Below are 14,745 nucleotides of genomic sequence, written 5' to 3'. Positions count from 1 at the left end.
ATTTCTTTTCAAATATCCCTCTTAGAGTTAAGGAGCTTTATTTAAACTGCATTTTCATCATCTGACCTTCTGGAAACCCCTTTCTGACCGTGTTAAGGGTGAAATGTACATGAACAATGCCTGCTATTTTGTTAACAATCTTGTTTATAAACTGTAGGACTTTATTACTCTTGATATCATTTCCATTTATTCTACTTCTGATTCCTTATAAAAACCACATTGCTTTATTTTCTGTCAAACGATAATGGATTTAAAATTGACACTCCAAAGAAATTTCCTTTAATAATTGTTATAACTTAAAGATACATTCACTCACAGATTTTATATGTATGTGATGTGCACATACATATACATGATCATTACAATCACAGGATTAACACTGGTACAGTACTATGGACTAAGCTACTCGCCTTCCTTGGTCCTGACCATATTTTCCTCTCCTGTCCTTTCTTTATCCCAGAAGCATATGGTGTGTTTCACTGTTAGAATAGTTTAGTCATAAGAGTTTCTCAGTATTTCTTGCCTTTCATGATCTTGGAGTCTTTAATGGATAGTGGTCAGTGATACTGTGAGCTTTTAATTTGGGTTTATAGATTATAAAAGAACCAGGAGAGAGCCCTCTGTGTGTCCTATCGAGGGTTTCCCGATGCTAACATTCTCATTAGTAATGATGCTGACCGTAGCTGCTTGGTTTCAGTTTCTCCCCTGTGAAACTGTCATCTGTGTTTCCGATGAGTACATTTCTCAGGGCTCTGTTCTGGAACCTGCCGATCCCATTCCTCCTTATACTCTTTCCTCAGCTTCTGTTCACACTACTTTGCCTGTGGGGGCATCCGTGCTACTTGTCTTGTAGTGGTTTTCTCTTTCCTTCTGTTTTCTGTCTCTGTTGCTGCAGTCTCCTGAAGAAAGTTGTTCCTTCTCCTATGCTTTGGTCTTCAGAGCTTTATTCACATTAGTGGGAACTCTGAAATGCTTATTTTATTCTGTGGGTTAAACTCTGAGCCTGGGTTAGTTGCTCACATTGTCCAGCTTTGGCCAGGAGATAGTCCTTCACAGAAGCACCTCCTGTCTTCTTTCAACAGTGCAACCTGCCCCACTCCCTTTGGAGGGCTTCCCCACCCTCTGATTCCACAACATGCTGCAGGATCAGCTAAGTTAATTATCATTGACAATGAGACAAGCTTCTGCGTTGTACTTGTGACAGCTCTGCTCTTTGTAAGGAAGTAGCTGTTTGTTATAGCCATAAGAAACCTTGTTCGGAAAGAGCCACCAATTAGCTAAAGAATGAGGAGAAAGCAGAGATACAGTCTATAATATTCTGAACATAATGATCACCATTTTGATGACCAAGTGTTCCAAATTCATACACAAGAGTAATTATCAATATTACTAATGTCTACCATATTAGTGTGATCCATAGGAAGATGTCAAAGACTTACCTCACCACTGAGGAAATGAAGTTCTAAGAAGTCTACTTTTAGAACCTGCTGGAGAGCAGCTTGCTGCTACAACCTAGAGCAGGAGCTTGGCCATAGAATCACCTACTACACTTCTGAAATCTAAGAACAGCACTTTGCTAAGGGCCATGTTCAGTTCACTGTGTAGCTTCTGTGTTTGAGTTTTCAGGCATTACATTCATATGTGGGAAGGGTAGTCAGCAAGTACTAAATGGGAGACCCCAGGTCCTTCGTTCTACAGTGCAGAGATGCTAACACTATGACGTTCATCCTCCTAGAAAGCGCTGTGTGTGAATCGTGAGCTCACATACACCAGTACTGTTTAAAAGGCTAAATGCATGCTGTTCGCTCGACAGGTCCGTGTTTAGATATCTGCGCTGTTTTAAAGGCACAGGGATAGGGCTAGGAGATGGGCCAGCAGGTAAAGCACTTGCTGACGAGCCTGACAACCCACATTCAGTCCATGGAACCCATATAATGGAAGGAGAGAACTGACTCCCAATGTTGTCATCTGATATCTACATGTGTGTTACGACAGGCATGCATGATGCACACACACAAAAATACATGATAAAAAAGTAAAAAAATGAAGACAGGTATCCAGCATGTTTTACACATTGTTTTTATTTAGAACAGATCTAGAGGTTGGGCAGGGACCACCCATTGTATCTCTAGTTTCATCTTTTACTTTCTATTTAATTCCCATGTGTTACATAGTTATAGTTTTCTCAAACAATATCCTCTTAAATGATCGTTACATTGTTTTACTCTTTATCTCTCATAAGTAATACTGAACTCAGTACCTTTGAGCATATGTATTTACCTGTGATATAATAATTCTATGAATAGAGTCGCTATTAATTTCAAATTTGTTTGGATCATACCAGTTTTCCTCCAAAAGACCTTTTAATCAGCCTCTGCAATCAGTATCTTATTCTCATTAAAGCTTGTTCCTACTTTATCTTCTGATGCTGTTGTAAGTAGAATAATTGTCTACCAAACTAATTCCTTTCTATGTAGAAATGCCGTGTGCCTATACACACAATGCTGTGTGTCTTAGTGAATCCTATATACACACAATGCTGTGTGTCTTAGCGTCCTGTGTACACACAATGTTGTGTGTCTTAGTGTATCCTGTGTACACAGTGCTGTATGTCTTAGCATCCTATGTACACAATGCTGTGTGTCTTAGTGAGTCCTGTGTACACACAATGTTGTGTGTCTTAGTGTATCCTGTGTACACAATGCTGTGTGTCTTAGTGTCCTGTGTACACACAATGCTGTGTGTCTCAGTGTATCTTGTGTACACAATGCTGTGTGTCTTAGTGTATCCTGTGTATACACAATGCTGTATGTCTTAGCATCCTATGTACACAATGCTGTGTGTCTTAGTGTCCAGCTTCTTACTGTATTTTATTATTTTAAATAAGTTTTATTCAAATTTCTGGGCTCTCTAAGTATAAAATTATGTAAATGGTGATGACCTCCTCCTTTCTAATGTTTATACCTTTATTTCCTGCCAAAACAATAGTAAATTGTATCATTGGGAGTAAGCATACTTTTCTCCCTTTGAGCTTTAGCAGAAAAGGTTCTAGTAAACTGTGAATTTTCCCTTTTTGTATATGAAGAAATCCAACCAGCAACTTCATAGTGTTTAATATCATGTTCTTTCCCATAAAATATAAGTTACACTTTTGAGAATATGCCTATAAGAGCTTAAGGAAAAGTCCATGGCTCTCTCTTGTTCGTTCACTTAATAGCAGCTAATGAGAACCTCGTCTGTTGAGCTAGTGTTCTCGATGTGGGACACGGCAGTCTTCATGGACCTATGCTATAATATACAGTGGCAAACAACACAGGACCTGTAAGTGTTAGCTGTTAGTACCGCAAAGGAAACTCAGTAAGGAAAGGGGACATGGAGTAACCAGGGTGGGCCATGTGGTACTTTTGTGAGATATTCCTTTCTTTATTGTATACATGAGTGGTGTGTCTGTGTGTGTGTATCTATGGCACCATGTGTGTGCACTGCCCACAGAGACCAGAAGAGGGCTTCAGATCCTCTGGAACTGTAGTTACATATGGTAGGCGGCTGCCATGTGGGTGCTAGGAACCAAGCCCATGTCCTCTGGAAGATCAGCAAGTGCTCTTAGCTGCTGAGGCATCCATCTCTCCAGATCCCGGGTGCTATTTTAGGTGTGGTTGTCGGAGTAACGACCTGACAGAAGTGGAGGAGTGGGGCGTGCAGGTACTCTGAGAAGGAGTACATACCCATACAGAGAGAGCAGCCTGCAGAGGCCAGGGGCAAGCATGTCAAGTCCTGAATCCTGGTCATTCCTTTAGCCACTTTAAAATTATTTTAAAAACTATTTAATTGTCATCAATGTCATCTTTGTCGTCATCATCATTGCCACGGTGTGTGACTGTGGGCACTCACGTCTTGGCTCTTGTGTGGAAGGAAGTCAGAGGACAGATCTTGGGAGTGGGTTTTCCCCTTCCACTCTGGAGTCTAGCATTTAGACTCAGGTTGTCAGGCTATTATGGTGACTGTTCTACCTATCTCACTGGCCCCTAAAATTGCTTTTGTAAATTGCTTTATCTCTATTGAGGTGGTGACATGATTTTCCTCCTTTGATGTACATGTGAGGACCTCTGACACCGCCTTCCTGCAGTGTGTCACCTACTTGTTAATCCAGCTTCCTGACACACTAACTTTTAAAACTGACTGGTTTTGTAAATGTTTATCTGTCTTATAAAACTGCTGAAGTGTGGTTGTTCCGTGGAGTGCAGAGCAGAGAGTAATGTCTTTATCCACCATCCCCTCCCAGCCTGTCCCATTCTCTCCTGTTGCAGTCTGTCTAGACTTTATGACTTTTCTAAGTCTGGTTCATAATTAATATATTTCTTGGACAGTCATCCACCCAGGTTTTCAAGTTTATTTAAATAGACTTAATTGAAGCTGACGGTGTTCACTGACCTACCTAAAGATTGCTTTTTTTTTTTTTTTATTGTAAGTAGATTATTTTTAGTTGAACAAATGTGCTGGGTATGAAGGGAGGCGCTGCCATGCTGCTCCTCATGTGAGAAGACTGCTGCTTGGAGCTTGCAGTCCCCAGGGCCTGAGGCTAGCCCTAAGCTCAGTGCCTGGACCCCAACACTGTGCTCTTTTGGGTATAGATCTTTCTGCTGCATTTTCTTCCCACTTGGTCCTTCCACCCATGTTTGATGCCTTATACTTGTTGCCTGCTAACTAAGTTGAAGGCATTGCCTGTCTGTGGTATGTAGTGTGTTAGCTGAGATCCTGTGTTCACCTGCTGCAGGATGCTGCTTACTGCCAAGTGGCAAAGTGTGTGAAGGGAAGCTAATATTTAAAAGGATCTTTTCGTAAAGGTCACTGTAACTGAGAACGTGTGTCTGGTTGTTTTTCTCCACCGCGATTGACTTCTGTCAGTGATGAAGTGAGAGCGTATTTACTATGTCTTGCCTGAACAGGGAAAAGCTGATCATCAGAAATACATTCCATAAGTCTTCCTGCTACACACAGCGTATATTCACCTATATTCCCTGGCGTGCTAATGATGCCTGAACACTACACAAGTCACTTGAGGATCTAAACTCCAGTCCTGACACTAGCAATGTAATAGCCATGAAAGTTTTCAAACACACAGGATTACAGAGGACTCTTGTTCAGCCGCACACGGGCAGATTCGGTTACAGTTTCTTGTTCAGAGATGCTGCTGGAGGGAGGGAAGAGAGCTGGCTGGGGAAGGGGCAGGATGTAGATCCAGAATGCTATTAGCTTACACATCAGACAGGGATAATGTGTGTGGGAGCTCACTCGGAGCACGGCCAGCTGCCTGCCAGGGTGACAGCTCTGTCAGCCATGGCTGTTCTCCTTGCCACATGAGCTGCCATTATTGCTGGCTCAGTACCTTAGCTTCACCGTGCGTATCTTTTGAAATACAGATGTGTGGATATGTGCATTGTGTATGTATTAAAATATCGGTTTCACCCACAAAGAGTCCATTTAAAGTTATATTGCGTTCATAAGCCATATTAAAAGCAGTCATTGTAGGCAAAAGAGAAAAGTATCTTTTTTTTTCCCATACACTAAATATTTTTAAATATTGGCTGGTTGTCACTACCCGCCACGTTCCTGTGTAGAGGACAGTATTTCTTAGACTAGTTTTGTGAACTGCCTGTCTTGTAGGCAGCTGGGGGCAGATATTGGGGAGAGGACTGGAATGTGAATTTCCAGGGCTGTTCCAGACTAATAGACTCTGACATTCTACATTTTAAGAAATGCCTAAAGTGACAGTTTTGCACTCTAATGCTTGGAAATAATACAAAAGTAATTATTCATAATTGTAAATTATTTCTCTTTAAGAAACTTCATGCTTAAAGACCAGACAACTTCATTTATAAAAGACTCATAGCAAATCATTTCCATAGAAGAAGAATCTCCCCAGGATTTGAAAACAGCATGTTGCAGTCTTGTATTTAACACATGAATTCTTTTACTGGGTATATTATACCTAGGACTTTGGAAAAGGTGTCGATTGTCCAAAGTGAGGAGCCCTGTTATCTAACGTCAGTTATGTAAACAGTGGTGGCCCTCCTTGGTACTAGCAGTGTGAGAGACTTGTTAAAAGGCTTGGTGTGTTTTACCATAGTAACCCTCATAACCCACGAGGTCAGCAGTATTTCTGTCCCCACCTTGTAGACAGCAAATAGAAATGTGAACTTGACCAGTACCCCACAGGTAGCAGGTGGCAGACTTAGGAGTAAGTACAGACGGTCTGCCTTCTACACTCTGTGGTTGTTTCTCCACATGGGCAGCTAATAGTAGCCATTGGGATACTGAGAAGATGTCTGTGTGAGCCAGCATGGCTTAGTGGTGGGAACCCTAGACTAAGAGTCAGAAGTCCTTAGTGTACTTGCAGCTCTGCTGCAGCCTGCTAAGTGCAATGCTTGCCTTCCTGAGGTGGCTCGCCTTATCCGCACAGTAGCCTCCTACCCCTGTGCGTGTCCTTAGAAATGTGTGCCCAAGACATTAGAAAGAGCTCTCCAGAGACCTGGCCCACCTCTGCTTGTTGGTTTCCCATCTCAGCGTTCTTTCTTCTTTACCACTAGATAGTAAAGGAGCCAATGGGGATCTTACAGGACTCTTCTGGGCTTGCCCTTCGTTCTTGTATTCAGTACCCACGTTTCACAATTCCTCTTTTTCTAGTCACCTAACTCTCAAACATAGCATGCTGTACTCTATGAGTTCAAGAAGTGATTATTTCCCAAAATGTTAGTTATGTCTTCATTTCCCATAGGAAATTCTTTTTCTTTCTTTCTTTCTTTCTTTCTTTCTTTCTTTCTTTCTTTCTTTCTTTCTTTCTTCCTTTTTGTTAGGTAGTTATAGACAGAAGCAGCCATTTCAAGCTGAATCTTTTGGTCAAGCCTTTTATTTAATCGTAATAATTCTGCAATTGTGATGATTGGGTCAGAGTTCAGCCAGGCTGGGTTCATGCTAACAGGGTTAACAAGTGTGTCAGATTGTCCAGTCATGGCTATTATTGGCTTTGGCTTTGAGGTTTTCGTTCATAATAAACAATGGGCCCCAAGCCAAGAAATCTTGTGGTTTATACTCACATCCTCATGATTAAATGTTACAACTGATTTCCCCTCATCTTCTTCCGATCACCCAGGAGCTTGCTTTCTGCTTCTTACATGAGTCACATCAGAAGCACACCCGTAATTAGAGAGACTGTGACCTGTGGACTTTCCATTGCAGCCAAAAGCACTGTGATGGCTTCACTGTGCTGTGAGTGTCAGGAGTTGTGGAGACATAGGCTAGAGCTTAGTCAGAAGTAAATAGAAGTCCCCCTGACACTTTGAGTCTCTGACACAGGCAGCGCTCCCTGAATGCCCTTTAGAAGGATGTGGTGGGTGGGGATAGATCTTTGCTCTCACTGGCTGCTTTGGATGGAAACCCTGAGGGGCACTCACTTTCCTTGGATTCCTGTCATCGTGCTGGAGTATGCGCTTGCCATAATTCACTTTGTACAAACAATCCGAAGAACTTAGGCCAGCGTGACATGAAAGCAGGAAGGAGGGCTATTCTGGGGGAGAGAGAGCGGAGGGAGTGGGAGCACAGGGCAGGAGACCACAGAGAACGAAGTACAGTGACACTGCGCAGACGCAGGCGCAGGCGCAGGCGCAGATGCGGCAGTGAAAGCCTTTGTATACTAACTCTCAAAAGGAGCCTCCACCAACTCCGGAACACTAAGAGCAGGAGAAAGTCTTCCCTGAGAATAGCACCCCACTGGCTATCCAATGCTGAGTGAGTGGGCAGCCCTGAAAACATGTACAAGTAATCTCATGCAGCCTGGGCAGGTGACAGGTAGAAATCTAGAAGCATATACATGTACATTTATGCATGTAACAAGAACTAATGACAAAAGAGGCCATAAACTTCAAAGGGAGCAAGGAAGGGTGTGTTGAAGGGCTTGAAGGGAGGAAAGGGAAGGGTGCATGATGTAATTATATTATAATTTAAAAAATAAGTGATACAAAAGTTTTAGACTAACTTTTTTTTAAAATTTAGCACAGAGCACCACCAAATTATAACTTATAGATTTGTTGGACATTTGCATAAGCTTCTATATTAGCTTCACAATATCATATTGACATGTAGGATATACTGGAAACATGACAGAGCAATACAAAAAGCAAAAAGCATTCCTTTGATTAGTCTATTTAGTGGTTGACAGTAGTCATTATATTGAAACTTACTTTTCCTTGATAGTCCAATGAGCTGATACCAAATTAATCAGATGAAAATCTCTTACTCAAAAGGGTTAATCAAACCGGAAGATGCAAGTTTCACATCAGCCTTCTATATGTTAAACTTTTAGGTTAATACATCAAGATGGCTGATATAAGCCAAGACAAGAACAGATGTGGGTGAAGTTGGTCTGAATGAAGTACTCACTAAACAAGTTCTTCTTTGAAACTATGGTATCCCCAGAGCCTGCTGGATTTACAGTGTTCTCATTTCTTTAAGCCTTCGCTTTATCTGTTCTCAGTTAGGGCAAGAGAGATGAATCTGTCATGAGTCTGGAAGTTCGAGGAACTGGCTATTAATAATTAGAGGATCAGGGGCTGCAAGGATGGCTCAGAGGTTAAGAGCATTGGCTGCTCTTCTAGAGGACCCCGGATCAATTCCTACAAGTCATCTGGTGGCTCAAAACCACTTATAATCCTAGTTCGAGGGCATCCAATGTCCCCTCCTGGCATCTGCAGACCCCAGGCATGCATATAGTACACAGACACACATACAGGGAAAACACCCATGTGCGTACGTATACATACATTCATACATACATACATACATACATACATACATACATACATACATAATCAATCTTTTTAAGAAATGGTGGGCAATATAATTGCTTTCTTGAACGTCTCCTTTGCCCTTTGTATAATGTATGTATGTAGCTCTGAATCGCTGCTGTGTTTTTATTGTCCATATGCTTTGGCTTGCCACACTTTCTCATAGACGTACAGGATGGAGGCTATGCTAAGACCAGTTTACTAATTCCACTTCTTTAAGCAGCTTGGAAAGGAATCCACACTTAGCAGACTTAAAGGACGTATTGTTTCCTCCTGGCTCCAAAAGCAGGGGTTTCTAGACTGACTTTAAATTGCTTTCAAATGTATTAATACTTTGTCCGTCCGCATGTTCACATTGCTCTTCCTTGTCATTGTTGATTTGTTTTTATAGTGATTTCATGTGCCAAGGGCAAATTAGGCCATTCCCTAGAGAAGAAATCTGCTCATTCTAGTCTTAACTTTGTGATTGCCCAATCGTCTCTGTTCTTCATTGTCTTGGTCAAGTGGTGACTTTAAAAAAAAAAATCAAATCTGTTTAAAATGCCCCAAGATAGACCTGAATTGAATATTAAGATCATCCTCATGTGTGGAGTTAAAGTTTTTAAAAAGAGGAACTTGTAGAAATGAACTCAAAGGCAGGAGTTGCCCTGAAGACAGCTGCAGGTTGAAAGCCATACTTGTCTTGCTGTGTTCTGCAAAGCACACCTATCCGGTGATAGGTGTTCCACGAGCTAGCTGGAGAAAAAATTCTTTTTAAAGAACCTTGTCTTTATATAGCAAAAAACAAAGAGCTCTTTCTTATTAAAGGTTCTGAACTATTCTTTTAGAATTTGGGTTTGGAGGCAAGATGGGTTGTTGGTGAGCTGGGCCTTCCATATGCCTCACTCTCCAGAATAAAGGCCACTCCTTAAAGGCAGGCCTGAGGGTAAAACCCAGTGTGCTCTATCGTCTTCAGTGGTGTCTGTCGTTCAGCTTCTCCAGATGAGCAGCGTCTCTTCCTAGTTGGAGTAAGTCACGCCTCTTGTTAAGGAGACATGGTTATGCCTCCGCCTCGTTGCAGTGCTGCTCTTCTCCTTGCTCCCCCCTGCATGAGCAGGATGGAGGGTTTGCATCTGTCCACTGGGGTCCACCAGCCAGCAAGGGAAAGGCAGGACTCTAGAGTAAGCCCTTGGAACACTTTCTACACTTGTTGAATCTGACAAAATATTTTTAAAGTATTTTAGTTTGTTATTCGATGACGTCTTATGTGTATATAATGTATTTTGGTTATCTTCATCCCTGTTACCTCTTCTTCTCCTCCAGTTTCCTCTGAACCCTTCTTCCCAACAAACCCCCTTCCTACGCTTATGTTTTGTGAGTGTCTGTGTGTATATGAGTGTGTACATGTGTGTGCACGAGTGTGAGCAGTTGTGCAGATATATGTTTAGAGGCTAGAAGATGTCAGGTGCCCTATCACTCTCTACCTTGTTACCTTGACATAGAGTCTGGCATAGAACCTGGAACTTGGCTGACGGCCAGCAATCCCAGTCATTCTCTTATAACCCCACCCCCCACCCCTAACTTACCAGGTGCTAGAGTTATAGCATCTGCATAATTGTGTCCAGTTCATGCATGGTGCCAAGGATTTGAATTCAGATCTCATGGTTTTGTAGCAAGCAGTTTTACCCCTGGAGCTATCTTCTCAGCTTCCAGTGCCAAGTTTCGTGTTGTTATATATCCCATCATCCCTTGGTTCTGAGCCTTCTCCTATGTTTTGCTCTGTTTTGATTATGTTCACTCATCAACTTTCTTGAGACACAGTTTCCATACAGTAAAGTAGAAAGTGTAACCGTTTCAAGTTTTGGCAGAAACACACACTTGTGTAACCAACATTTCGGTCTCTGTCCGTAAGAACATTGTCTCCTGCTTCTTTACATGACTCTCTGCCTGTTATTTTTCTCTGCCCCACCAGGTGAACCACCAGCCTTCTACAAGTACTTTTGGAAGTAGTGGACTTAGTGAAACTAAACCCTTCAGTGAAGTAGCTCTGGGTGCTCTTTCGGGGTCTGCCATAGCAGTTTTCTCTAATAATAATATATCTCAGTACTTATGTCTCCTCACAGTTGGCAGTGGTGACCTGGCCTCTGGTGGATTACACCCAGACAGCCTTAGAAGCTACACCCCACCCCTTAGGAGTTAAATATTTATTTCAAAGGTTCTTTTAAGCTTCCGCATTTGTCCCTATGTAGCTTTGTTCAGGGGCCAGTATCCTTGCTAGAAGGTAACATATAGCCAACACCAAATTGCTTGGTTGTGGCACATTTGAAAGCCCATGGTCCTGCCCTCTAGTAATTGGGGTCTATGAAAGTCCGCAGCTATCTTTAGACCTGTGACCTGTGTGCAGATGCCATAACAGTATCTTGAAGTAATAAGGAGTTAACCAAATGGATTGGTATGAGGCAAGCTTCGGCTCTAGATAGTTGTGGAGACAGAAGTAGCCTGAGCTAAGGGGGGCTACATTATGACCGTTTGACATTCCCGTGGGATTGTCTCTTTGGAATTAGAAATGGGAATATCATGGAGCTAGGTAATGCTTGCAGAGCCCTGGAGCTCCTCCCACAAGCTCCGCTTGATGACTGCTGTGGTGTTCAGCAGTGACACTGTATGGCAGTGCCACCACTGTGTTCAGTGGTATGTCCTAAATGTTTGGCATCTCTGTGCAGTGATCTGTGGAGAGCAATCAGTTGTGCCCATGTGTTTTACTGTAAGTTTTGTACTGGTATGAGTCACTGCATGTTTGTCATTATTTGAAACTGGCCAGATAAGAAAACCGTGAGTGAGCTCAGATTTTCCCATTTGCACCACAGTCACACCCATTTCTTAAGTCTAAGATAGCCCGGGTAGGTGTAAGTAAGTGCCATGTAGGGTCTTGTGTGGTGACCAAATGGCGTATCCTTCCACATGGTCACACTTTGCCTCAGCGACCGAGGGAGGTTGTGATGCATGAGGGTCCACTGGATTGATTCATTTTCATTTCATATGAAGGAAGGACAACATACGGTGTCTGCCACAGAAGGAAAACCTTCAAAAAACATTTGGCTCTTTTCCTGAACATAATTAAATTTTCACTATGCTTCTTTTGCCAGAAGTTTAGTGATTTATATTTAATAATTGAGATGCAATCAGTTCCCCAGACTTGCTTCTGCTTGATCAAAGAGACAAATGCCTAATACAAGAAATAGCAACTCACTGTTTCCTCTCCTTTTTAACTTTTGTTTTAGAACTCAGCCAAAAACCATGTTTGCCCAAGTGGAATCTGATGACGAAGAGTCAAAGAATGAACCAGAATGGAAAAAACGTAAAATTTGAAGACTCTCATTGAAGAGCTATTTGCATGGACCAACAGGATAGGATACCGTGTTTTTTCTCCCCCGCCCCCAATGCTTATGAAATAAACATACATTTTTACAAACAGATTTTGTCCTTTCTGTCATTGAGTTGTTTAAGATCAGTAAGTCTTCATTCTGCTTTTTCTTATGTTTCTTAACTACAATTATTAGATTGTGCTCCATGTAAAGAAAGAACAGACTTGGCTATGAGTAAGTATTTTCAGTATTTTGAGTCTTTGTTTAACAGTTACTGATCTTGTACAGATTCCCACTGACGGGAAATGTACAGTGTGCTGTATGTCTATCTTGAACTGATCTAGGAACATAATATGGAAATAGGGAATCGAAAAGCTTAATATTTCTGTACAGTGTCACAAGCCTTGTTTACATGGCTGTAAATAATTAGATGAGATCAAACCGAACCGAGGCTGTGCTAGGAAAGTGCATGCATCTGATTATGTCTCAGAGTAGCCTGCGATGCTGAGGGCTGGAGGAACATGCTTTGAAGTCAGGCGGCTGTCCTGCCAGAGCGTTGGCCTTTGGGTCTCTTCCGCCTCATGGCAGGAATACTTACCCCATGGGTTTGTCGTGAGAGCTAAAGCAAATGCTGACGTAGAGGTTTGACATAGCACCTGGCATACAGTAAATCTATACTAAATATTTACTATTTTCAGATATGATTAGCAATATGACTTTATCTTATTTTTTTGTTCAATAGTCAATTAGAAAGGCATGGGAAATGCTTTGAAAGTACAAGGACTGAATAAATAGCCGACAGTAAGAATCATTCTAAAAGTTGTATTTGTGAATAGAAAATGAAAACAAATGTTGTCCAAAGTAATAATGAGTCAATAGAATAAAATTTGTGGGCTGATTTCCCATACACATGGGCCATTTTTGCATGTTAAGTAAGCCCAACTAGGCAATTACATTTTAATTCTTGACTTTTACCCTCCTGTTCTTATTTGTTCTGGTGAATTGTATAATTATAAAATTAATTATAAGCCAAAAGTATATACTTGTTCTATATACCTGTTCTTCATCTTCTCTTTAAAAAAAACTACTCTAGCAAGTTCATACCTGGCCCTTCTATTACTAAAGTTTCCGAGGGTGGTGGTGGCCATTCTGTAGATAAAACTTTCGAAGCTTCATTCTTGTCCATTTACGTTCACTTAGGACTCATCTCCTGGGGTTGGGGATTTAGCTCAGTGGTAGAGCGCTTGCCTAGGAAGCGCAAGGCCCTGGGTTCGGTCCCCAGCTCCGAAAAAAAGAAAAAAAAAAAAGGACTCATCTCCTTCTCCTTGGGACTTAAGCCTGTAATGCCACAGGCGGTAAGAGAAAAACTAGTGTCGGCTGAATGTGTGGTACATGGTAAGTCCTACCTTGCCTTCTTGCATTAAATGACTGGGTTCCCACAAAAACCTCATAATGGGTACAATTACTGTATCAGCTTTGATGAGCCAAAAGGGTTCCAGTCAGTCTATACAAGGTCACAGCCATGGAGGATTGTGTGAAGACTCGGGGGTCTCTCTCTAGAGTAATTAACAAATGCCCCCAGTTTCCTGTTCCCACTGAGATGCACGACATCTGAAATCAATCTCAGACCAATACTTTGTTTGAATGCTTAGAATTTATAAACTTATTGCATCAAGGATGAAATTTATCAAAGATTACCATATACCTTATTACTACCACCACCCTACAGCCATCATAAACATCACACCATATTCAGCATGTACATCCAAAGATTGCTGTGGTGGTAGTGGTAGGAATAAACACTTGATCATAGTAGACTTGGCAACATCTACTCTGATATAAAGACAGAGAAAGACAAACATGATCAGGATTTTCTCACTACTATTCACAGGTGGGTGGGCCTTTCCGTGTTTGAGATTCTGTATCACTTTGGAGCTGAACAGAGAATTATTTCTATAGAAAGTTGACACGCATATAAGGATTTTGAATTTCTTTAAGAAGAACCTTAGAACCAAGACTGAACAATTAGAGAGTCTGTATTTGACCTGTGGTCCTGTCAACACTGTGGACATCACTAACCAACTATACCAGGCTCAGAACTCATTACCTGCCACCATAAAACCTTATATTCCCTACTGTGATTAACTGTGTTACTGGTTGCTCAAAGGAGGAACCTGGAAGCTGCTGTCATGATGCTAACTCTCGCTTCCTAACTCATTAATTATGGTCGTTTCTGCACATGCTCTGTAAATCTCTTACATTTTCCCTTCTCCTTTACTGAACTTTAGGTCCTCTCTTAGCCTTCAGCATTGCTCCCCAGTTTCCTTCCTAACTAATCTCTGTTTTCAGTCTGGCCCTTCTCTAGTCTATCCATGATAAACATCCCAGTTAAACCAAAAATTTGGCTGAATTAAATCTATTCAAACCCTAAATCTGTCATTTTATTCCTTTGCCAAGAACCTTCCAGAGTCTGTAATTCTAGTCCACTTGTATGGCATATACAACCAAGATTTAGCCTCTTGTGCCTTCCTTGTGTAGCCTTCTGCCACTCTCACATACTT

General features: G+C 41.6%; 1 protein-coding gene across 2 annotated transcripts in view; it reads left to right on the top strand.

The window, feature by feature from the left end:
• The window catches only part of Wdr70 (WD repeat domain 70), a 239,948-nt gene extending 227,653 nt beyond the window's left edge, over window positions 1–12,295 (top strand). For both annotated transcript variants that reach the window (XM_087618324.1, NM_001013909.1), the window contains exon 18: window positions 12,101–12,295. In XM_087618324.1, coding sequence (XP_087474450.1) covers window positions 12,101–12,188 — 88 coding nt within the window. In that variant the 3' untranslated portion in view covers window positions 12,189–12,295. The remainder of the gene's footprint in view (window positions 1–12,100) is intronic.
• The last annotated feature ends 2,450 nt before the right edge of the window (window positions 12,296–14,745 follow it).

This window comes from Rattus norvegicus, chromosome 2, assembly GCF_021556685.1.
Source record: "Rattus norvegicus strain SHRSP/BbbUtx chromosome 2, alternate assembly SHRSP_T2T, whole genome shotgun sequence".
Classification (NCBI taxonomy): domain Eukaryota; kingdom Metazoa; phylum Chordata; class Mammalia; order Rodentia; family Muridae; genus Rattus; species Rattus norvegicus.
Note: the sequence above shows the minus strand (reverse complement) of the source record. Positions and strands in the feature narration are given on the sequence as shown.